This window comes from Nicotiana tabacum, chromosome 21, assembly GCF_000715075.1.
Source record: "Nicotiana tabacum cultivar K326 chromosome 21, ASM71507v2, whole genome shotgun sequence".
In the NCBI taxonomy this organism is placed as follows: domain Eukaryota; kingdom Viridiplantae; phylum Streptophyta; class Magnoliopsida; order Solanales; family Solanaceae; genus Nicotiana; species Nicotiana tabacum.
Genome location: NC_134100.1, coordinates 1,344,806 through 1,369,080, shown reverse-complemented (window position 1 = coordinate 1,369,080; position 24,275 = coordinate 1,344,806). Strand labels below are relative to the sequence as shown.

Genomic DNA, 24,275 nt, shown 5'->3' with positions numbered 1-24,275 from the left:
GGATTATATTGGGTTGTTGTTGTTGTTCAAGTGATTATTATTATTATTATTATTATTATTATTATTATTATTATATTGAAATTACTTTCCAGGAATCCTCTACTTTTAGTAAATTTTATAGTTTGAATTCAAACTTGTACAAACAACTATTTATCTCTTTCCAATGAATGAACCATGCCCATTTTAAGGCCAAATTCCAAGTGGAATGAAAAAGAAACTTTTCTTCTTCACTATGTAAGACACTTGTTGTCACTATTTTTCAATTCAAAAGCAATGTGAATTTTTGACTCGATGTTCGGTATTCGTATTGAAGTCTTCAAATTCGTGTCGGAAAATTTTATATTGTAGGTAAAGCGCTCCTAATTAAAACGTTTTTATACTCATAACTCTAAGCCGAAATATTTAGTTAAAGATAAAGAGTATTTATCACTCACCAGTGGCGGACCCAGGATTTTGTGTAAGCGGGTTCAGTCGGAGAAGTCCATAACTAACATAAGCGGTATAAGTCGTATAAGCGGGTTCAAAAATAATTTCTATACAAAATTTACCTTGCTTTAGCCATAATTTATACATATATGCAGTATTATTTACCTTTTGTCCCATAGTGCCATATCACGAGAATCCCAAAACCCTCCATTTCCGTTGTAAAATCTTAAATGGCCATTATTATTTGGATTTATTATATTCCAAAATTCTTTTGCCATTAATGTAATTAGAATAACACTATAGCAGGTTAATTATTATTTTTATCAAGTTATAAACTATGGTTTACCATAGAAATGTACATAAATGTCATAACTTTGTACTAGGGTTGTACAAAGCAAACCGACAAATCGTACCAATCTGATAATTCGAGTCAAACCGACGAAAAAACCACAACTATGGGTTGGTTTAATTTGGTTTGGTGTTGGAAAAAAAAAACTCGATCATAATTGGTTTGGTTTGGTTTTAACTAAAGAAAGTCAAACCGAAACCAAACCAACCCGACATTACATATATAGAAATTTTAGATATATTTAATATATAAATATAGTTATTGTGATGTAATTTCTAAATATTTCTTAAAAAATTTCATAATTTTATCTTTTAAGGTATTATTTCAAGGATGGACTTAGAACTTTTTAATGTTTCAATAACTTTTATAGCCATTAATATTAGTAAATTAAATAATGCTAACAAAAGCCCAAACCAAAATCAAATCAATACTAATGCTTACAAAAGACATTCAATTCAATACTACGAACGGGAATGTATTGAATATCTATTTTTTGTTTTGCATTTAGATAAAAATGCATAACCTGTTTTTATTTTTTCTTTAGCGTTTAATCATGTCAGTAATACTCCCTTACTAGTCTACGTATTTTAGCATGACTTAGTACTTTTAAAGTATGTTTATTTTTATTATGGCTTTTTAATTAGCAATATTTATATTACATAATTTCATTATCTTTATTGTTGAATATTTTAGGATAATGCCATGACACATCTCATATTTTGTATTATTTTCTTGGAAAATACTTTATATAGTTGTATCTTACTAGGATTAAAGAAATATTTTGAGCACAAGTTATGTATTTTGTTCTACGAAGATTTTACCGAAAAAACACGAAAACCCGAGAAAAACCGAAATTAAAAAACCCGAATTTTATTGGTTTGGTTTGGTCTTTAGATTTAGTAATCCGACATAATTGGTTTGGTTTGGTAATTGTAAAATTCGAACCAACCCGACCTATGTACACCCCTACTTTGTACATATTATTACTGTTGTTTACCCTCAAAATCAAATAGCAATTGAATTTATACGCGGTTTTAAGGGTACGTGATATAACTTGATACAAATTGAAAAAATAAAATAATACTGAAATTAATGATAAGAAAATAGATGCAAACCACACAAATTGAACAGTCTTAGCCTTGAAGGTTGGTCACCCTCGAGTCAAGAAATGCCTCAATCGAGAACAAAATAACAAGATAACAAGAACTAGAAATAATAGTGTATTGCTTTTGGATGCGTATTACAATGTGTATTACAAATTATCAGACCCCCTTTATATACGAGAGAAGTCCTACTTTAGATACAATTCCACAAAAGGTAAAAAATGTCATGTTTTGCTAATTATTCGGTCACTCGTCGATACGTGCAAAGATTCACGCTGTGACATCTGACCGGTTACGGATATTTCGGTCTTCCATTATTCGGTCTAATAGTATTTCCTCGAGCTGAATCGGAGTCGGGGTCGATTCTGGAGTTACGGACTTGATGATCTTGAACGAACCCGGGGTCGATCTCCAAACCATCTCGTTTCAATCTCGATCTTTCATGCAATAGGCGAGCTCGGTTTCGCCCGTATACAACTGTCATAACATAATTTTAAATTCTTTTAACTTTTTATTTTTGGATACTGTGATTACATTTTTCATCAATTTGCTCGAAGATAACAACGGAGAAAAGAAAGAGAGGAAACTTTATCATATCCGTGATCAATGGAGAACAAATTAACAATAACCAAAAACAAATAACAAATTGTTAAAATTAGCTTTTCCTGAAAATCACACTCTAAGGGAGAATGTATATTGTTTAAAGTGAGAAAAGGAGTTTGATTTTTAAAGCAAAGTTAAATGGCGTAAATGATTTTTCTCCTTTGGAAACTGAGGTAGTATTACTCTTTTGATAACTAAAATACTAGAAACGGACAAATAAACCCTTGTACTATTCAAAATAATTTAAATATACCATCCGTTTTGAGTATCCGTTAGCACCAATTTGCCGACTGCGGGATACATGGCAATAGGTGTGTTCAAACCGAATCGGAAAACTGGACCAAATTGAAAAGCCAAACCAAACCGATTAAAAACCCCGACTAGGTTTGGTTTGACTTGGTTTGGTATTGAATAAAAAATTCGAACCAAACCGACAAATAAATATATAAATTTTATTTATATTTTTAAGATTTTATAGTGAATTTTCTTTAGAAAATGTAGAAATATTTGGGACTCTCTCATGTATTAACCTTGAAAGTAGTAAATTAACGAAAAATTATTGTTAGATGACTAAAAAAATAACTATCACATGTTACTAAAAAAATTCTCCCATTAGAATATTTTAATAGATCATATGTTTGTCAAATTTTTCCATATTTACTAAGCATATATTCACTCATCAAAGCTTTATCTATAATTTTAACAAAGTAAAATAGAAATAATTTTCATGTAACAAAAAAAAACGAAAAACCCGACAAAACCAAAACAATCCAAACCGATATAGTTGGTTTGATTTGGTTTTGATAAAAATAGAACCAACCCGGTCCATGTACACCCCTACATGGCAACCTCATAAACAAATAACCCACCCCCAATTTTAGTACCCGAAAACTCTCCACTTATTTGGTTCAATCTATTCAATAGGACAAACGAGGAGGGAAGCCTTACGTAACTGGTAAAGTTGTTGTCATGTGATCAAGAGGTCACGGGTTCAAGTCGCGAAAATAGTCTCTTGCAGAAATGCGGGGTAAGACTGCGTACAATAAACCCTTATGGTTCGGCCCTTCTCTGGACCCCGCACACAACGGAGCTTAGTGCCTGGGCTGCCCTTTTTTATTCAATACGATAAACGGTAAAAAAGTAACTTTTAATTACTCAAATAGAACATAAACCAATGTTAGACATTTCATCCAAACTCCAAACTACTACTACAATTAAGTACATCAATCACATTAAGAAACTTGATCTGTACGAATGCCGAAGTGAATCTTTTGAAATAACTCAAAATTAGTTTACCAGAATGATACATTTCTTTCAATTGCAACTGCTTACAAGGCTACTTAAGTTCCTGTAGGACGGAGCGGAAAAAGGCCGCGGAGCTTCATAAAATTTATCAGACCCGATTATAACCGATGGATTTACTGAACAGGCTTCGAATGTACAGAACTTGCAGTCCACTTGCTAATATAAGTAGAACATACTCTGCGACGGTGTAAAATAAAACACGCTTGCTTGTGCTCTCATTAGCTGCACCAGAAAACATGCACATCAGTCGAACAGTTTTAGCAGATAATGCTCAAAGCTCTGACCATGACCAAAAAAATGCAAACAGAAAGCTACAACAACACTTCCCATCTATCTTAAGAAGAAACGCGAATAGCTTCAGATGCGTTTAACAGTCTGAAGAAAAATATTACTACAAACTCCACGCAATAGAAAAGTACGACTCTTCAAATATCAGAGAACTTCACGTTACTCACTTTGCTATGATGCTCAAAAAACTTTAGACCACAGCTTCTTTTCTTGTTTCAAGTCATAAAACAATTTTGAAAAAAAAAAAAGTCATAAAGCAATTGGACAGATAGTAAATGAGTGGAGATTCATTTTCTGAATCAAATAAGGAATCTCCAAGTGCTGCAGAATATGTCAACCCCAAGTTACAATACAACCAAAATATACTAACAGAAGCAGATTGATATTATTCCAGCAATTATCAGCGTCAATAAGCTATTACTATCTAGATATACAAGAATGAGCAACTCATAATAGTCTAATAAAGCAAATATGTTGCTGAAACCAGAATGATTGCAACAACCATTAGATGTTACTGTCTTAAGAGTATGTCATGTTTCATTAAGAAAGGTATTGGCATAAACATCCACACCCGGTCAATGGTTATCGTGAACATTTTCAGAAGTAGCCATTACTTGGATTAAACGCAAAAGAAAAAGTTGCCTATGTCGAGAAATATCTCATTAGAAAGCAAATCTACCAATGAAAACTACAACAAAAACCTGTAACATTATGCATCTTCAGAATTAGAAAACAATTAAGCTTTTATTAGGGAAAATATTGGCGACTCACTATGACGATGACGAGCATCACGTGCTCTCAAGTATTTCTGCTCTGCTGTAACTGACTCCAATGCCTCCCCTAGTTCAGCAATTTTGACATTGATGGGATCCAAATGTTCTGCAAAAAGGTCAGTATAGATTATATCTAGAAACAGGAGCCGACAAACACAACATACAACATGCTTAACCGCTAATCCTGGCCATAAAAGAACAATACTATAGCAAAAAAGACAAACCATCTTTGGCTAGGTCATGTTCATTGGGAATGTGTCCAACATGTATGTAGAACGAGACTGTTTCTGGCGTTGAATGTGGATTGTGAAAACAGAACTTGAACATCCCACTCCTTGGGGCTTTGAGCTCAAATTTATCCTCTGCTGTTCCCTTCATGGTATGCACGACATTTCCTGCAGGCGATGTCACCTGCACGAGTGGAAAAGTTCACCTAAAAGGAAGATTTTGGCTAGCTAGTTCTTTTTCTCTAACTAGCCGCAGAGACAGCGGAATCAAAAAAAAAAAAAAAAAAAAAAGTTCTCCGTGTTCTGTTTATGTATTTTCATTTCTAGCATATCACCAACTTCATTTTTAATTTCATGAGTAAATTTAGGTCATGCATATTTGTAAGAATACATCAACAGTGAGTTTGTCTCATTTATTAAGTCCAATTAGTTGTGTTAGCTAGTTTTTATCATTGGAATCATGTCACATTGAGCAGCCATGGCAAGACACAGCAATGAGTCAGAAACTGATTTGACAATAAGAGGTGTTGAATTCCCACGACTTGTCATGAACCAAAAAGACGATTACATTCATCTATTTCATCTTCACCAAGGTCGATGGGAAATTTCACCCACCCTCAGTGTTCATCTCCACCAGTCCATAGGTGGACGATATTTTATGAAGAAAGTGGGGATGCGAGTTGAGGACGGATAAAAATGTTGTTATGAACCAAGGGCTGCAAGCATCATATAGGCAAGCTGTTCCAGCCTAATCAACCTATATCTATAGAAATGTATTTACTAAATTCTACTTTTATAGTCTTTTAATTCAAGTATACATGTTATGCATGGATTTAGAAGGACATAGAAATCTATAGCAAAAATTAAAGTTGCAGGTGCGCACATATGTTCTACAAATGGTGGGTACCATGATCGGGATAGGTACATCAAAAACGACCCACTGCGACTGGGGGGGGGGGGATATTCTAGCCATATTTAAAGTTATCACATCTACCCCACAGCTCCACTGCTGCTCCTACAACAAGAGAGAGCACAACATCTGCTCACAAAAAACCACTAACAAGTACCAAATTATTCTGAAGATTGCAACTCTCTGTCTGTCAACAGCTCTCACCATTTCTATCATTTTTGCATTATAGGTTTCAGGAGATATATCTGTCCTCAGTGCATTGACCTTTCTGAAAAAAAGGTCAGAAGTCACGGATAGTGCTGAAAAAAAGTGAAGTTCACTTGAGATGAAAGAGAGGCATCAGTTCATAAGCTCACAGCTCAGTAACATATGCTTGAAAGATTTGTTTCAGCGATGCATCTAAGTGAGTGAGACAAACAGAAGTCCTATGCTACATCAAATATGAGGGTCAATCCTGGCTGAGGTTGGCCCTTCATTAGGGGCGGAGCTAGCTCTTTGGCTACAAGTTTGGCCGAACACAGTAGCTTTGGTTCAAATCATATAATCTATTGAATATGTACAAATAAATAATTAAGAACCCAATAACTTAAAAGGACTAGAACCCGAATCCATAAGCTTCAAATCCTGGCTCCGCCTCTACCCTTCAGAGAGAGTATCATACACATAAGATCTAAGTGAAGTTAAGAAATCACCTAATGTTTTTTGCACACGTGAGACCTCATGGTTCTTTCTCACTTCATTGACCACTAGACTACACTCTTCGGTGCACTCTATTTTACATATTACTTCACATTATAAATTCCAATTAGCATAGATGATTACTTAATTTTTTGTATAAAATCATATTGAAAGGGATTTATCTCTTTCACTCTAATAATAAAAGATCTGGAAAAAAAAAATTCACACATTAAACAACTAAGCATAAAAATAAAAGATTTATATTTTGGAGAAAGGAAAAAAAAGTCATACAGTGAAATCAATGCCGGGATGGTCAGAGCTCCAGAAAATTTCATGATCTACAACGACGAAGTTTCCCGAAATTGTATCGCCTTCATTCAGCACGTATTCGTAAATGCATTCCTCGTCGTTTACCGTCACCGATAACGCCGTTAGGTTTCCGACGAAACTGAATACCAAAATCGCTACCAAAGTGAACACTTTCGAGCACTTCACTCCGGCTCCGGCTCCGGCTATCCTTCCCATCTCCGGCCGACGAATTTTCAGTTTTTTCTCCTCGGAATTGTGATTTGGGATTGGAGTGAAAGTGGTGTATAAGACGTGCGAGGATGGTTTTGACTTTATTAAGCTGTGTATATCTTAAAGCTACGACCAAGCTAACACTTACCAGAAAAATAATTGCAAAATTTGAACATCTCCATTTCGGTCAAAATATAACTAAATTATTGTAAATACCAAATAATTACTAAAGTATTGTCAATGATTTAAGATTTTAACACTTTTTCTATTTTAATTATAGGCTTTTTTCGCTTTTAACCTGCGCCAAAAATTATTTACATTTGGTAGCCGAAAAAGTGTATAAAATTTATAAATAAATATATATATATATATATACTATCCATCATAATAGTGTGCTTGGTAATATATTTGTTTTTTTGGTCAAAGTAAAAAAATTTATTCAACCAAAATTGTATATTTACATTCACTAGTTCCATTTGGACTCAAGAACTAGTCATCTCTATCTCTATCTATCTAAGAGTGTTAACTTTTGCATTTACATTCTCAATCTATCTACTCTACTAAAAGCACGAAGGTACTTAGAGAAATGTGTTCGCCTTTTTTATCCTTTAAAGATCTATTTTATGTTGGATAAAATTATAATTTAAATTATTCTCCTAATATTGAGGACTTCAAAATCAAGTCAAATTGTGTTTATTAAATCATTCATTGTTTGAATAAGTAAGAAGTCCTAATATTTTGCTAAATTTTATGACCTTTTCAATTAACAAAAAAATAATGTTACTATATCAATTTGGTCCGTGTTAGGAATAAAATGATAAAAAAAAATCAAATTTTCTCCAAACGTGCATGTTAGGTTTGTATTTTTTTTTTACTTTTTCCTTAAATATAATTAAACATTTAGATTATATTTGAATAAATTTATTACTGGTAAATTTATACAATTATGAGAAATAAATATATCATCAACATTCCATGTTAGATATAATTATAATTGTCATTAATAATTTATATGCTACATATTACAATTGATTTTCCAAATTTTCAATGAGCTAATATCTTAATTCTTATAATTTAGTATCTTAGTCAAAATAAAAAATAAAAAAAATAGAGAAAGAATAAGTATACAACAACAACAACCCAGTATAATCTTATTTAGTGGGGTCTGGGGAGGTAGTGTGTACGCAGACCTTACCCCTACCCTCTCTTAAGGAGACTCGAACTCACAACCTCTTGGTTGAAAGTGGAGGTTGCTTACCATCAGAGCGACCCCTCTTGTCCAGAAAGAATAAGTATCTAAAGTCGATAACATTGACCAACACTTGTTTGATTTTCTTTATTTTTAAATATAGATTAATAACTGACCATAAAATTAAAAGAAATTAATTCTATATCATTTTATAATTTTCGCAAAAAAATAGATTTTTTTTTTTGGGTGAAAAAATATGTTGATCCTCTGGTATGTATAATAGTATGCCCATCACCCTTTAGTCAACCACTACTTTTACTAATTTACGTACCAAAATATAAATACACATTCTAATTAACATTAAGATTTTGTATAAATTATTTCAATCCATAATTATTATAATATTACTTAATATCAAATTCTAAAACTATTTTCAAAATAATAATTAACAATTGCAGGTCAAATATACATAGTTTAATAGGAGTACTATATTTATATAATTTTTTTAAGTTATATACATATATGCGCGTGTCCTAAAACTAGTATACAAAAAAATATACAAAAAATATTTATATTTTTCCAGCTATTATTTTGAGAGTGATTATACAATGTTTCCCTTTTAAATTTTCGATGCCCCATATTCACAAACCCAACTAATCTAGATTCACCCTATATTTGACTTATTTAAATTTTTAAATGAGTAATTGGTTAGATAATTTACAGCTTGTTTGGATGGTTGTTACGCATTGTATTGTATCGTATTGTTACTTTAAATACAATGTTTGTTTTGATTGTTACTTAAATTTTATTGTATCGTATCGTTAAATCCGTCGTTACATAACGACGAAATGTGCCACTTTATATAACGACCGATTTGGTGTGGTCGCGTCGTTACCTTGTCTTTTTCTCTCAATATCGCCCTTCATTATTATTAAATTATTTTATTTTATCATTTACCCTATCTTTTTATATAGTAATTTTACCTTGCATAATAATTTTTCTTTATAATATTGCAAGTTTATTCTTCATAATACTGGTGCGTGATATAATGAAACGATGGCAAACGACACAATCTATCCAAACATTGTATTTATTAAACGATACAGTACAATACAATACAGTACGATACGATACATTATGAAACGATGCGTAACAACCATCCAAACAAGTTGTAAGGCTCGAATTTTTTAGTTTTTTAACACTTTTATTTTATACTTGAAAATTATTTTTTCCTTTCAACTTTGTGTTGGCAATCAAACTTTTCCTTTAACTTTTTACTATAGTCAGTTTATTAATAGAGATGTTAATTTTACTCTTTATATTATCGACTTCCTCTTTCTGTATATTCGTTTAGTATTATTTTTGTAAAGGATGTAAATTAATGGGTTGCTCTGCTGGCAAACATCCGTCACTTTCAAAAGGTTGTGAGTTCGAGTCACCAAGAGAGTAAGTTGGAGACTTCTTGGAGGTAAGTATGCCGGACGTCGGAAACAACCTCTACCATCAAGTGATTCTAGGGGATTTTTTGCGCAATTGGAAAAAAAAAATCGAGAGAATCTACTCAATTTCAGAAGCTTTGAGCCCTAATTCTGCACTTTTCAGTGGCGATTCCTGAAAATTCGACTATTAACGGTAATAATGGAGCTGACGCAAGCACTAGAGCAGTTGCTAGCTCAGTTATTCTTGATCATAACCATCCTCTTTACCTGCACCCATCTGACGGTCCAAGATCTATGTCGGTGGGACTCATCTTAACAGGTGTGGAGAACTATTCTCTTTGGAGTCGTGCGATGAAGGTTGCACTATTAGGTAAGAATAAATTGTGTTTAGTTAACGGATCGACATCAAAGAAAGATTTTGGTTCAAATTTGGGAAGTCACTGGGATCGATGTAATGCCATTCTGACTTCATGGCTTATGAGCAATATGAGCAGGGATTTGGTGACAGGAGTGTTATTTTCTTCTAATGCACAGAAGGTATGGGCTGCATTCAAGGAGCGATTTGACAAAGTAAATGCATCAAGGTTGTACTACTTGCACAAGGAAATATTCACCTTAACGCAGGGGATTTCGTCAGTGTCGACTTATTTTACCAAGCTGAAAGATCTTTGGGCAGAATATGACTCGATACTGCCGCCTCCTCCATCAGCTACAGAGTATGTTGATCAATTGGAATATCAGCGACTGTTGCAATTTTTGATGGGATTGAATGACAATTTTGAGCAAGCAAGGAGCCAAATCTTATTGATGCCAACCTTACCATCTATCGATAAGGCTTATACTATGGTAGTTCAGGATGAAAGCAGAAAGTTGATTACTGGAGGTAGCTATGGGCAAGCTGGGCATAATGGCCCTACTGCCTTGTTTACTGCCCATTCCACATCTAGATCAAGGAGAAATTATAGTTTAGAATGTGATTTTTTATCATTTGAAAGGTAATACTAGAAATGAATATTACAGACTAATGAAGTGTGAATTTTGTAACAAGACAGAGCATTTAAAGGAGAATTGTTACAAGATTGCTGGATATCCATCTGATTTCAAGCAGAAGAAGAAAGCAAATGCAGTCATGGTTGATACAATTGGACAGCAAGGAATGACAATTCCACCAGCTGCATATCAACCAAGCAGCAATGTTGAACTTGCTCAATTCTTCACTAAGGAGCAGTATAATCAGTTGCTGCAATTGCTGAATAAAAGTTCTATAGGAGAAGCAATTGCCAACATGGCAGGTAAATGTTTTTGTGGTAATATAGCATTATGTGAAAACTTAGAACTGTGTAAATGGATAGTTGATACTGGTGCTACTAACCATATGACTGGTGACAAAAGTTTGCTGAAAAATAAAACTCCAGTAGCAAATTCAGGGCAAGTTCAATTGCCTACAGTAGATTCAGCACCAATTTCTCATATGGGAGAATGTCAGCTCACTGGTGATGTACTGAAAGATGTGCTATGTGCACCAACTTTTAAATTCAATCTCATGTCGGTTTCAAAAGTGACAGAGGATCTCAAGTATAGTGTTGCTTTCTTTCCTCAATGTTGTGTGTTTCAGGACTCCTTATTTGGGAGGGTGAAGGAGATTGGTAAAAAGGAGTAAGGTTTATACATATTATCAGCAGCATTAGGAAAGACAATAAATAGAGCATTTGCAGTAACTAGTAAAGCAAGCATGAAGATGTGGCATAAAAGAACAGGACATGTTCCAATTCAAGTCCTCAGGAGGATTCCTAGCCTACAAGACTGTGGTGGTAGCTTACATAATAATCCATTGTCTAAATGTGAAATTTGTCCTTTAGCTCAACAAACTAGAGTGCCTTTTCCAACTAGCGCTAGCAGAAGTTTACATAGTTTTGATTTGATTTATATGGATGTGTGGGGACCTTATAAAGTTGCTATTCACAATGGAATGAAATACTTTCTCGCATTAGTTGATGATTTTACCAGGTGGACTTGGGTTTTTCTTATGAGACTTAAAACTGATGTTATTTTCTTACTCAAGAACTTCATTACTATGAACAAGACGCAGTTTGGCAAGCAAATTAAAGTGTATAGATTAGACAATGATAGTGAATTTTTTAACTGTGCATGCAAAGACCTATTTCAACTGCATGGGATTGTCCATCAAAGTTCTTGTCCATATACTCCTCAACAGAATGGAGGTATGAAAAGAAGACATAGACATATACTTGAAACTGCTCGGGCAATCAGATTTCAAGGCCATTTGCCTGTGAGATATTGGGGGCACTGTATTGATGATGTTGTATACATTATTAACATGATTCCTTCTTCTGTTCTGACACATAAATCACCCTATGAACTACTCCTTGGTAAGCCACCTTCACTGATACATTTAAAAGTCAGGGGATGCCTATGTTTTGCTACTAGGTTGACAAGTCATGATAAATTTGTACCTTGAGCTGTAAGGTTAGTTTTCCTGGGATATGCTGCACATCAGAAAGGTTACGGACTATTGGACTTGGAAAATAGAGTGTTCTTTTATCAGTAGAGATGTAGTCTTCTATGAAGACATGTTTCATTTTCATACAGATGAAAACTTATCAGAGTCATTATTCTTGAATACAACTCCAGTGCCAAGACAAGATTTCACTGTGGAACCAGTTGCAGTAGATAGTTCTATTATACTAGTCACCTTGGTGCATCTAGTGTGCCATGTTCACCTCTTATAACTCTTGTTCCCTTAGTTGAATATGACATTCTCTCTTCTGCTGAGCATAATAATGTTGATATCCCTACTGATTCTTCTGCTACTCCTCATGTTGAGGAAACAAGGAAATCAACTAGAGTGTCTAAGACTCTAAGCCTCCAATATGGCTTAAGGATTATGTTAGAAATGACAGGTTAAATTCTGTAAGCTGCTGCAAATATCCCATTTCAGAAGTAATTGGGTATGAAGCAATCTCTCCAAAATATCAAAGCTACTTAGCTAGCTTTTCTATTGAAGTGAAACCTACAACATACTCAGAGACAGTCAAAGACAAGCGATAGGTAGAGGCAACGCAGGCAGAAATCAAAGCATTGGAGGACAACAAGACTTGGGAATTGGTATCCTTGCCACAAGGACATAAGGCAATAGGATACAAATAGGTTTATAAAATCAAATATAGGGCATCAGAAGAGGTAGAAAGGTTCAAAACTCGATTGGTAGCTAAAGGGTATAATTAAAAGGAAGGACTAGACTATCAGAAAACCGTTTCCCCTGTGGTGAAAATAGTTATTGTTAGGAGTATGTTGTCTATTGCAGCCTCAAGACATTGGTCCATCGATCAAATGGATGTTTATAATGCCTTCATGCAAGGTGATCTAACTGAGGAGGTGTACATGACAATACCTCAAGGTTTCAATGGATCAAATGGTAAGTTTACAGTTTGTAAACTGCTCAAGTTTCTCTATGGACTTAAGCAGGCATCTAGATAATGGAATCTCAAGCTAACATCAGCCTTGGTGGATGCTGGTTTTCAGCAGAGTCATTTGTTATTCCTTGTTCATCAAGAGAGCAGCCGATCACATGGTGGTAGTCTTAGTCTATGTTGATGATCTTCTTATCATTGGTGATAGTTTTGTATTGATTCAACAGACCAAGGATGATTTACAAGATTCATTCAAGATCAAGGATCTAGGAGAGCTTAAGTACTTCCTAGGCATAGAATTTGCAAGAAATGGTGATGGTATATTAATGCACCAATGCAAATATGCTCTAAAGCTTATAGCTGAGTTGGGGCTCTCAGGTTCCAAGCCTGTAACTTGCCCTATGGAACCCAATGTGAAGCTTACAACTGCTGAATTTGACACTCATACAGGATCATCTGATGATATATTGCTGACTGATCCTGGGCCATATCAAAGGCTCTTAGGGAAGCTAATTTATTTGACCATCAGAAGGCCAGACATGTCATTCGTTTTTCAAAGTCTCAGTTAATTCATGCATAGTCCTAAAGTTTCTCATATGGAAGCTGCACTCAAGGTGGTCAGGTATATAAAAAATAGTCCAGGATTAGGGGTCTTTTTGACTGCCCCTTGTTCTGAGTCACTCTCAGCATTTTGTGATGCAGATTGGGCTACATGTCCTAATACACGCAAGTCGGTTACAGGATATTTTGTTAAGCTTGGTACTTCTTTGATATCTTGGAAATTTCAGAAACAATCTACCATTTCTAGAAGCTCAGCTGAAGCTGAATATCGCAGCCTAGCTTCAATTGTTGCAGATGTGGTGTGGATTCTTAGTCTACTCAAGGAGCTGGGGGTCCAACATCATTCCCCCGTGCCTATCTATTATGATAGCAAGTCAGCTCTTGCCATTGCTGCTAATCCTATCTTCCATGAGTGCACAAAATATATTGACATTGATTGTCATTTCATCCGTGAGAAGATTCAACAGGGCCTCATCTCCACTCTCTATTGTGCTACAACAGAACAAGAAGCTCACATTCTTACTAAAGGACTTGGTCGACCTCAACATGCATACTTGATATCCAAGCTAGGATTTCTGAACATTTTTCCCAATCCTAGCTTGAGGGGGAGGGGGTGTAAAGGATGTAGGTTAATCATAGTTAGTTAGTTAACTTAACTACAGTTAGTGTGATAATTAGTACAACTGGCAAAGGTTAGGCGGTTAGTTTAGTTATATATAGTAGGCTTGTCTCTTTCATTTTACCCTATACAAAATAATAGAACAAAATTTTCTCTCTTTATCAAATTCTCTCTGCATTCTTCGTCTTTTTTTCCTCCTCTTTAGCTGCATGTTGATGACAAATTCATTACATTTATACTTGGTATACTCTCCTAGTCATCTATATTACTTGGAATAATATTTATGGATTCAAAAGTAAATAAGAAGTAATCAAACACATTTAATAATAACTTTGAACAACAAAACAATTTTAAGTAACAAATAAAATTCAAGTAAAGTGATAAGAAGAAAAAATTACTCCTACTCACAAATTTTATCAATTCTAATTCGAAAATCTATTTACATAATAGAAAATGAAAAGAACAAGGCATGGGGCTCGATAATAGTTGTTTAAACGGTTAGAATAATAAGTAGTCCCTCCGTTTCAGTTTATGTGAACATTTTCGCTCAAAAGAATCATCCAGACTTAAAACACCTTCACATTTTTATTGAAGGATAAGGATAAGACGTATTAATTAAGTTGCTAGAAGTATCTATTGCGACCTGCTATGACATAACAAGGAAAATTCTCTACCAAGTATTTTCCACCTAAGAAAATGGCTCACACATGACATTACATAGTTTTTACATGATACATTTTTTTTTATAAACCTTATGAATCAAAGACGACGACAACAACAACAACGACCCAATATAATTCGACAAGTGGGGTCTGGGGAGGGTAATATGTACGCAGACCTTACCTCTACCCCGAAGGAGAGAGAGGCTGTTTCCAGGAGACCCTCGGCTCAAAAAAAGCAATAGGAAACGATATATTAGTACCATAAAAATGCATAATAAAATAACAACAATATAAGAGATATGAAATACAGAATACAAAATACGAAATAGATGGCTGGTATAGTAAAAACTAGCAGGTAAAGCCCTGCATCAATAGACGACCAATGACATTCTTAGTCTAACTCCTAACTGCTTAGTCTCACTCTATTTAAATTATGAATCTATTATGCAGGTAAAGCACTCTATTATGAATCAAAGACGAAATTAGTATTTCAATTTCATGGCTTTGACCTTTAATGTTTTTTTATCACTAAACTCATTGTGCTTCCAAAACACCTATGTGACTTTTGTGGTGGGAAACAGAGGTAGACCTAGCTAGGACTTGAACATTATGGTCCGAGTTCATGATTCTATCAAAATTCTATTTGATTTACTGCGTCCGAAATATTTTATTTATAGATTTTTAATACCTATACAGGATCCGAACCAAAGCCACTTCCTCGAACTGGACAATTTCTAGTGAAAATGATGGAAATGACGAAAGTTTTGCTCATTGTCAAGTACATATCAGACTATACTACTTAGGCGAAATTACATGGTGGTTTCCTCAAGTATTGGACTGATTTTCTACCAATGATAACATTGATCACGCTTTTGATTTTCTGCCTACATATAAAAACACCCTTTATATACTTTGGGAGTTTTCATCTGTTTCCTTGCCTTGTTGGTTTTTTGTATAATCCCTGGAGTTTTTTTTGCTTTTACTAAGGTACTAGCTCCTTACTATAATTGTAATTTGTATACACAATATTTTTAGCTTTTTGAGAACCATGGGAATTCTTTTTATTTCCCTTTTAATCTTCAAGCTTTCTATTTATAGCTTTCATATTTAATACAAGAATTTTAAGTTAAACACATTGAGAGTGTAACGATTTTTTTAACTAATCAGTGTAATTTGACCTATTACAACCGGTTAATTACCAATTTATCAGGTTACCACATAAAAGATTTTGTCTGGAATTATCTTATAAGTGACGTGATTGTATAAGTATTTTTTACTGTCTGTATGTGGAACTTAAACTCTCATGACTTATGTTGCGTGGATTTTCCAAAATGTTGCCGCACCCGTGTCGGATCCTCTAAAAATACACTACTTTTGCAGGATCCGTCACGTATCCAGTGACATATTCGGAGAGTCCGAACAATATAACTCATGATAAAGCATGAATGATAGGTGAACTAGTAATAATGGCAAGTCTTAGAATTATTATTTTGCTTTATCAACCTAAAATCATACATTTTGATTGAATAGAACCAGATGGAGTTAGTTGTTAAAGGGTGTAAAGAGGGTAATATTAAAATAGATAAAAATAAATAAAAATTAGAAAAACTTTCTTCTAATTGTTTTCACCTTTCTGCTATGTAGAGCTCAAGAACTTGTGGACAGCATGGGGATCAAACTTTTACTTGCAGCAATATTAATATGGGATTTCATAACCTGTGCTTTTGGCTTCAATGTATCTGCTGATAATATGATAAGGATTGGATTAAAGCGACGACCGTTGGATCTTTATAGCGTAAAGGGTGCAAGAATCTACGCTAAAGATCATCATAAAAGAGGTTCAAATAGGAACTTTGATGCACTCAAGGATGAAATAGTTTATCTGAAAAACTATATGGACGTTCAGTATTTCGCAGAGATTGGTATAGGTTCACCTCCTCAGAAATTTGCTGTTGTGTTTGATACTGGCAGTTCCAATCTTTGGATCCCGTCTTCGAAATGCATCTTCTCTGTAAGTCTTATGTTCGTACTTTTGGTGCAGATTGCGTGTTATCTTCGTTTTATGTTCATACTTTTCGGTGCAGATTGCGTGTTATCTTCGTTTTATGTTCATACTTTTCGGTGCAGATTGCATGTTATCTTCGTTTTATGTTCATACTTTTCGGTGCAGATTGCATGTTATCTTCGTTTTATGTTCATACTTTTTTGTGCAGATTGCATGTTATCTTCGTTTTGTATTCATACTTTTTGGTGCAGATTGCATGTTATCTTCGTTTAATGTTCATACTTTTTTGTGCAGATTGCATGTTATCTTCGTTTTGTATTCATACTTTTTGGTGCAGATTGCATGTTATCTTCGTTTAATGTTCATACTTTTTTGTGCAGATTGCATGTTATCTTCGTTTTGTATTCATACTTTTTGGTGCAGATTGCATGTTATCTTCGTTTAATGTTCATACTTTTTTGTGCAGATTGCATGTTATCTTCGTTTTGTATTCATACTTTTTGGTGCAGATTGCATGTTATCTTCGTTCTATGTTCATTCTTTTTGGTGCAGATTGCATGTTATCTTCGTTTTGTATTCATACTTTTTGGTGCAGATTGCATGTTATCTTCGTTCTATGTTCATACTTTTCGGTGCAGATTGCATGTTATCTTCGTTTTATGTTCATACTTTTTTGTGCAGATTGCATGTTATCTTCGTTTTGTATTCATACTTTTTGGTGCAGATTGCATGTTATCTTCGTTCTATGTTCATTCTTTTTGGTGCAGATTGCATGTTATCTTCGTTTTGTATTCATACTTTTTGGTGCAGATTGCATGTTATCTTCGTTCTATGTTCATACTTTTCGGTGCAGATTGCATGTTATCTTCGTTTTATGTTCATACTTTTCGGTGCAGATTGCATGTTATCTTCGTTTTATGTTCATACTTTTTTGTGCAGATTGCATGTTATCTTCGTTTTGTATTCATACTTTTTGGTGCAGATTGCATGTTATCTTCGTTCTATGTTCATTCTTTTTGGTGCAGATTGCATGTTATCTTCGTTTTGTATTCATACTTTTTGGTGCAGATTGCATGTTATCTTCGTTCTATGTTCATACTTTTCGGTGCAGATTGCATGTTATCTTCGTTTTATGTTCATACTTTTTTGTGCAGATTGCATGTTATCTTCGTTTTGTATTCATACTTTTTGGTGCAGATTGCATGTTATCTTCGTTTAATGTTCATACTTTTTTGTGCAGATTGCATGTTATCTTCGTTTTGTATTCATACTTTTTGGTGCAGATTGCATGTTATCTTCGTTTAATGTTCATACTTTTTTGTGCAGATTGCATGTTATCTTCGTTTTGTATTCATACTTTTTGGTGCAGATTGCATGTTATCTTCGTTCTATGTTCATTCTTTTTGGTGCAGATTGCATGTTATCTTCGTTTTGTATTCATACTTTTTGGTGCAGATTGCATGTTATCTTCGTTCTATGTTCATACTTTTCGGTGCAGATTGCATGTTATCTTCGTTTTATGTTCATACTTTTCGGTGCAGATTGCATGTTATCTTCGTTTCGAGATACAGATCAAGACTATCCACTACATACACAAAAATTGGTAGTTAGCCAATGGACTTAAAAACTTCTATTTTTGATTGAATGTCATGTGATTCAATGAAATCTTTAATAACATGTTTACGTTTGCGCCTTTTACTATAGGAAAATCTTGCAAAATCCCTTTTGGAACAAGATCAGTGCGCGGATTCTTCAGCCAAGACAATACTAAAGTTGGAAATGCTGTTATAAAGCAGCAGGTACTATCTTAATTCTTTGCAGCTGAAGTTTTACATATATTTTCAACGTTATTGTTGAAATAAGAATCTGTCAGGTTTTTACTGAGGTAACACACGAAAGATTTTTCACATTCTTGCGTGCACGATATGATGGAGTACTAGGACTAGGATTTCAAGATGTTGCTGCAGGACGAGTAACGCCAGTATGGTAAATATATATATCCGTTCATAGGTTACTTACTTTTTTGCATAATTTCTACTGCTTGTTTAATTATGTCTGGCTCAAGCATTGTCTTTAACTGATAGCTGAATCGCGAATGGAAAACTATACAGTATAACCGCTCCCAGAAATAATAGTTGTCAAAATGTATACACATAATATACAATTTAGCACTATAATTGCAGGTATAATATGTTGCTTCAGCGTATCGTTACAAAGCCAATCTTCTCATTCTGGTTAAATCGAGATCCTAAATCTAGTTTCGGGGGTGAAATTCTATTTGGAGGCGTCGATTTGACTCACTTCAGGGGTCAACATACCTATGTTCCCGTCGCTCAAAATGGTTACTGGGAGGTGATTAAACTGTGTAGAGTATACATTATATTCTTGTGTCTAGAGTTTTCGTCTTATGATACTTAATCCCCTGATCATATTGTGTTTGTTATATATTCCAGATTGAAATAGGCGATCTCTTTATTGGTAACAATTCAACAGGTAATCTATTCACATACAGATGTTCATTCACTTCATTTCCAAACCAGACTATTGAGCAACTGTTGTTTTTCTGTTTTTTCCTTGGGATTGTTAAAGAAATAGCCGTCAAATTCAATGTTTACTTCTTCTAGCCGATATACATTGATTATATACAGTTGGGGCATTTGTATCTATACCCACTTTTTGTGTCACATTTTAACTTGTGCCCGCTTTGCAAAAAAAATTACAAGCGTACCTGCTTTTTCGCATAACTTGAGCATACGGGGCTGAAGTAGCAAAGGTAATCACGCAAAACTTCAGCATTCTAGTAGCGGGTCTGAACTTCAGCTCTAGAACTTAAGTTTTTGTGTTGTAACTGGGAAACTTCAGCTCTAGAGCAGAAGTTTTTTTACCACCTATTAATATTACATACTAGAACTGAAGTTTCCAGTTACAACACCAAAACTTCAGCTCTAGAGCTGAAGTTTTTGTCTTTGTAACAGGGAAACTTCAGCTATAGAGTGTTCAATATAGCAACATGCATAGCATTTTGTCCATTGTTGTTAAGCATTTCTGAGCAATCTGGGCAGTAAGAAGATGCTCGCTAGCTATTCGCAACATATGGCATAGCATGAATTAGAATCAATATGAGTGAAACCTAACTGCTTCTTCATTGCTCATCATTCTTTTTTTCTAAAGAAATAGCCATTTAGGTAGTACTATTAGTTTTTTAAACGACACATTTAATCACACAGAAAGAGCAAATGCAATTTTATCACCATTCACCAGCCATCATCTAACCAGTCAATTGAGGAATAACAATGAACTTGGAAATTTCAATGATGCCAAAATCATAAGTTTTTATATTGTTCTAAAATTGAATAAGAATGAGAGCCCCTAAAGAAGGAGAAGAAGAAGAAAATGGAGGAGAAGGAGGATGAGAAAGGAAGCTGAAGTTACTTAAAAAGTGGGTTCAAGTTAAAAGTTTTAAAAAAAAATGTGTATAGGTTAAATGAGGGCGATCAAATAGGGCGCCCCGTGCAATTTTTACTACACAGTTATACATAGATTATGCATGAATTATACATATATTATACATTCGCTGGCTATTTATAATTTAAGAATTTAGGCGGGCGACAACTTGGGTTATTTCTTCTTTTTCGTTTCACAGGTCTTTGCAGAGGTGGTTGTCCGGCTATTGTGGATACTGGAACGTCTTTTCTTGCTGGTCCGACTGTATGTATTTCGACGATTGCTCCCTTTTTCTTCGTATTTTGCTACGTATTCTTAATCATTTATGTGTGCTAAATTTCAGACTATTTTAACTCAAATAAATCATGCTATTGGAGCAGAAGGAATTGTTAGTATGGAATGTAAAACTGTTTTCTCAAATTATGGGAATTTGATTTGGGAAAACTTAATATCAGGGGTAAGTTCTTTTCCACTTCTCGTTGTTTTTCTATGCATACTGTATGCGTCTCGAAAGGGAGTCTTGGTATAACTGGTAAAGTTACTGTCATGCATGTGATCAGGAGGTCACAGGTTCGAGCCCTGAAAACAGACCCTTGCAGAAATGTAGGGTAAGGCTGTAGAGGCGGATCCGGGATTTAAATTCTATGGGTTCAATTATAATATTTTTAGCATTGAACCTATTATATTTTTAAAGTTATGGGTTCATATATATTATTTTCGCAATTTTAATGAATTTTTGCATACAAATTTTTACTCCGCGTCGAAAGTTATGGGTTCAGTTGAACCCGTAGGCAGTACACTACGTCCGCCTCTGTAAGGCTGCATACAAAAGACCATTGTCGTCCAACCCTTTCCCCCGACCCCGTGCATCTATAGCAGAAACTTAATCCACCGGGCTGCACTTTATATTGCATGCGTCTAATGCTTTAACATCTCACTCTTTGTTTCTGCAGTTACAACCTGAAAGAATTTGCCACAGAATTCGCCTCTGTAAACATAACGTCTCGTTCGACGAAAATGTACACAGCTACGAGAAGAAAATGGTGGTTAGAAATTCAAAATTGGAGAAATTATCAAATGATGAAAGTGCTTTATGTTCTTTCTGTGAAATGACAGTTTTCTGGATGCAAGTAGAGGTTAGAAAAGAGAGAACAAAAGAAAAAGCATTTGAATATGTTAATCAGGTAAAGCATTTGCTGAGCATTTGAATAGCTTCCTATTCTTGTTTCTGTCGCTTTGGTTAATTTTTTATCGTGTTATTGATTACTGCTTGCTGCTATTGCTTCCTTTTCATTTCCCTCGTTAGACTGTTCGTAGCATTCATAGCTACAACCCTAACTCAATTATTTCCTAATAATTGTTGTACCTCACAAGTCACATTAATTGGTTGACCAACACTATCTCAATCTTGAACTACTAGAGCGTTATAAATATTCGGCATCTTGCTCAGGGAAAGGCTACGTCTAATACCGGACTGATGATTTGAACGACACGCCCCGGTTTTTTTCCAAGCGTGGAAACCCCAGAACCAGAAGTAATTGGATTAATTCTCATAATAATAAAATAAATAAATATGTCGAAGTATTTTTGCAAAAATTATCGAATTCAAAATAAATGTCCGCTAACACGTCCATCAGAAACAGCCTCTCTATTCTCACAAAGTAAGGATAAGGTCTGCGTACACTCTACCCTTCCCAGACCTCATTTATAAGATTACACTTGATTTTTTGTTGTTGTTGTTGTTGTTTATCGCACTAGCCATTCTTTAATATATTATACTAGTGAATTTACCTTACTACATTGCTTTAGAGTAAGATATATCTATACTTGTATCTAATGCCTCTTTTATTTTGTGTTGAAGCTGTGTGAGAAGCTACCAGATCCGAGAGGAAAATCATTTATCAACTGTGATGTCTTTTCCCTGCCACATATTACAATTACCATTGGGAATAAATCTTTCCCCCTTTCTCCGGATCAAGTAAGTTGTTACTGCCAGTGGCAGAGTCGGGATTTGAAGTTTATGCGTTCTAAACTTGTTATTGAATCCATAACTCATTTTTATTACTGGGTTCGTCCGAACCCGTCAACTAATATTCTCCCTCCGCCCCACTAAAATAGCACGGTATAGCCAATTTTTGGACTGGTCATTCAAAAATAGCCACCGTTTACGAAGTCAATGAAAAATAGTCACTATTTTGTTGCAACAGAGACCGGTCCTGCATAATATACGGGAGTTCGGTGCATCTGTGTACGAACTCCAGCATATTATGTTGGACCGGTATACTTTGCTGACTCATGTATAATATACGGGAGACTGGAGCACCGGTGCTCCAAACTCCAGTATATTATACTGGACATTTATACTTGCTGGAACTCCAGTATATTATGCTGGAGTTCTAGTGTACTTATGCTGGAACTCCAACATATTATGCTGGAGTTCCAGCATAGTTATCCTGGAACTCCTGTATAATATGATGGAGTTCACGCATACTTATGCTGGAACTCCAGTATAATATACGGGCGTATTTTTCGAGTTTTGAACAGTCTTTTCGCTCAGATTTATCTTTACATGAAAAGTGGCTAAATTTCGATTACTTTTGAAACTGAGCTATTTTTGAATGACTAGTTGTAAATCTGGCTATTTTTAAATTTCTCCCCTCCGCCCCCGGTTACTATCCACACTTAACATGCTACTACAATTGAACTTAACATGCTATTACATGTTGCACAAGCACTTTGATTTATTTTTAGACGCCTGTTTTTTGTTTTCCGCAGACTAACTTTCTGCGTGTATTTTGGTAATAGTATGTTATCAGAATCGAAAACAATCACGGTGCTCACTGTGTTAGTGGATTTACAGCGTTGGATGTGCATCCACGACGTCCCCTCTGGTAAAAAACAATTGTGGTGCGAGTTTTTCAGATCACTTGTACATGAAATAGACAAGTGATTTTCAAAATTCTTGATTGCAGGGTTCTTGGAGATGTATTTTTGAGAGCATATCACACTGTTTTTGACTTTGGTAATCTACAAGTTGGATTCGCGGAAAGTGCTTAGATCAAAATTTCATAAATTGCTTGGTTTTCGTTCTAGTCCGGCTTTTCCCCGTACCCTACACATAACGAGAGCTTAATGCACCGGACTATCTTTTTTCTTGGTTTTCGTCCTATATATTGTCATGTAAGAGCAAGCTCTGCAGATATTGGCAATTTGGAGGCACAAACTCTAAAGGAATTTGTTCTAGATGTTTGCTTTTTTGTTTTTTCCAGTAGTTGGAATAATGCATAAATTAAAGAGGTTGTGTATAAAATTGCTTTAGTAACGAATATATTTGTAACTCTACTCTGCACAGGTTGAAGCCTTTATTTACGATCAGATCCTCTCTAAACTCCCCTATGATCACTTATCAAAGAGAAGTTTTTTCCTATATTATAGCGACAAGTCTATTATTGAGTTTTATAATTAGAGTAAACGAACTACTATATCTTAGTAACGTTGTTTGAATTGCCTAAGCAAAAGCTACACCTATGTGGGTTTACCCCACCACTAGGGGCGGAACTAAAAGGGTGAACATCTTTTTGTCGAAAAATTATATTATGTATACAAAGTTAAATTTATTCTATATATATATATATATAATAAATTTAAATCCCTTAAAAAGTAAAATAATAACTTCTCTCTGAATGCTCTCGGCATACTTTAGCGTGATTTACTAAACTACGCCACTGGCCATGGGAGGGAGAG

General features: G+C 34.7%; 3 protein-coding genes across 3 annotated transcripts; 2 read left to right on the top strand and 1 right to left on the bottom strand.

Annotated features, from left to right (window-relative positions):
• Positions 1-3,607: 3,607 nt before the first annotated feature.
• LOC107774815 (transmembrane emp24 domain-containing protein p24beta3-like) lies at positions 3,608-7,298 on the bottom strand. The gene is made up of 4 exons (XM_016594463.2): positions 6,954-7,298; positions 5,072-5,258; positions 4,846-4,953; positions 3,608-4,008 (listed from the first exon to the last, which is right to left on the bottom strand). The coding sequence occupies exons 1-4, from the start codon at positions 7,185-7,187 to the stop codon at positions 3,875-3,877; spliced, it is 663 nt and encodes a 220-aa protein (XP_016449949.1). The 5' UTR covers positions 7,188-7,298; the 3' UTR covers positions 3,608-3,874.
• Positions 7,299-9,751: 2,453 nt separating this feature from the next.
• Positions 9,752-10,808, top strand: LOC142175550 (uncharacterized). Its single transcript, XM_075242555.1, has 2 exons — positions 9,752-9,791; positions 9,973-10,808. The coding sequence occupies exons 1-2, from the start codon at positions 9,752-9,754 to the stop codon at positions 10,806-10,808; spliced, it is 876 nt and encodes a 291-aa protein (XP_075098656.1).
• Positions 10,809-15,972: 5,164 nt separating this feature from the next.
• Positions 15,973-23,903, top strand: LOC107774817 (cyprosin-like). Its single transcript, XM_075242501.1, has 14 exons — positions 15,973-16,069; positions 16,727-17,093; positions 17,597-17,619; positions 18,653-18,690; positions 18,792-18,886; positions 18,961-19,073; positions 19,271-19,439; positions 19,541-19,580; positions 20,731-20,795; positions 20,875-20,988; positions 21,485-21,715; positions 22,393-22,509; positions 23,337-23,422; positions 23,504-23,903. The coding sequence occupies exons 2-14, from the start codon at positions 16,749-16,751 to the stop codon at positions 23,586-23,588; spliced, it is 1,521 nt and encodes a 506-aa protein (XP_075098602.1). The 5' UTR covers positions 15,973-16,069; positions 16,727-16,748; the 3' UTR covers positions 23,589-23,903.
• The last annotated feature ends 372 nt before the right edge of the window (positions 23,904-24,275 follow it).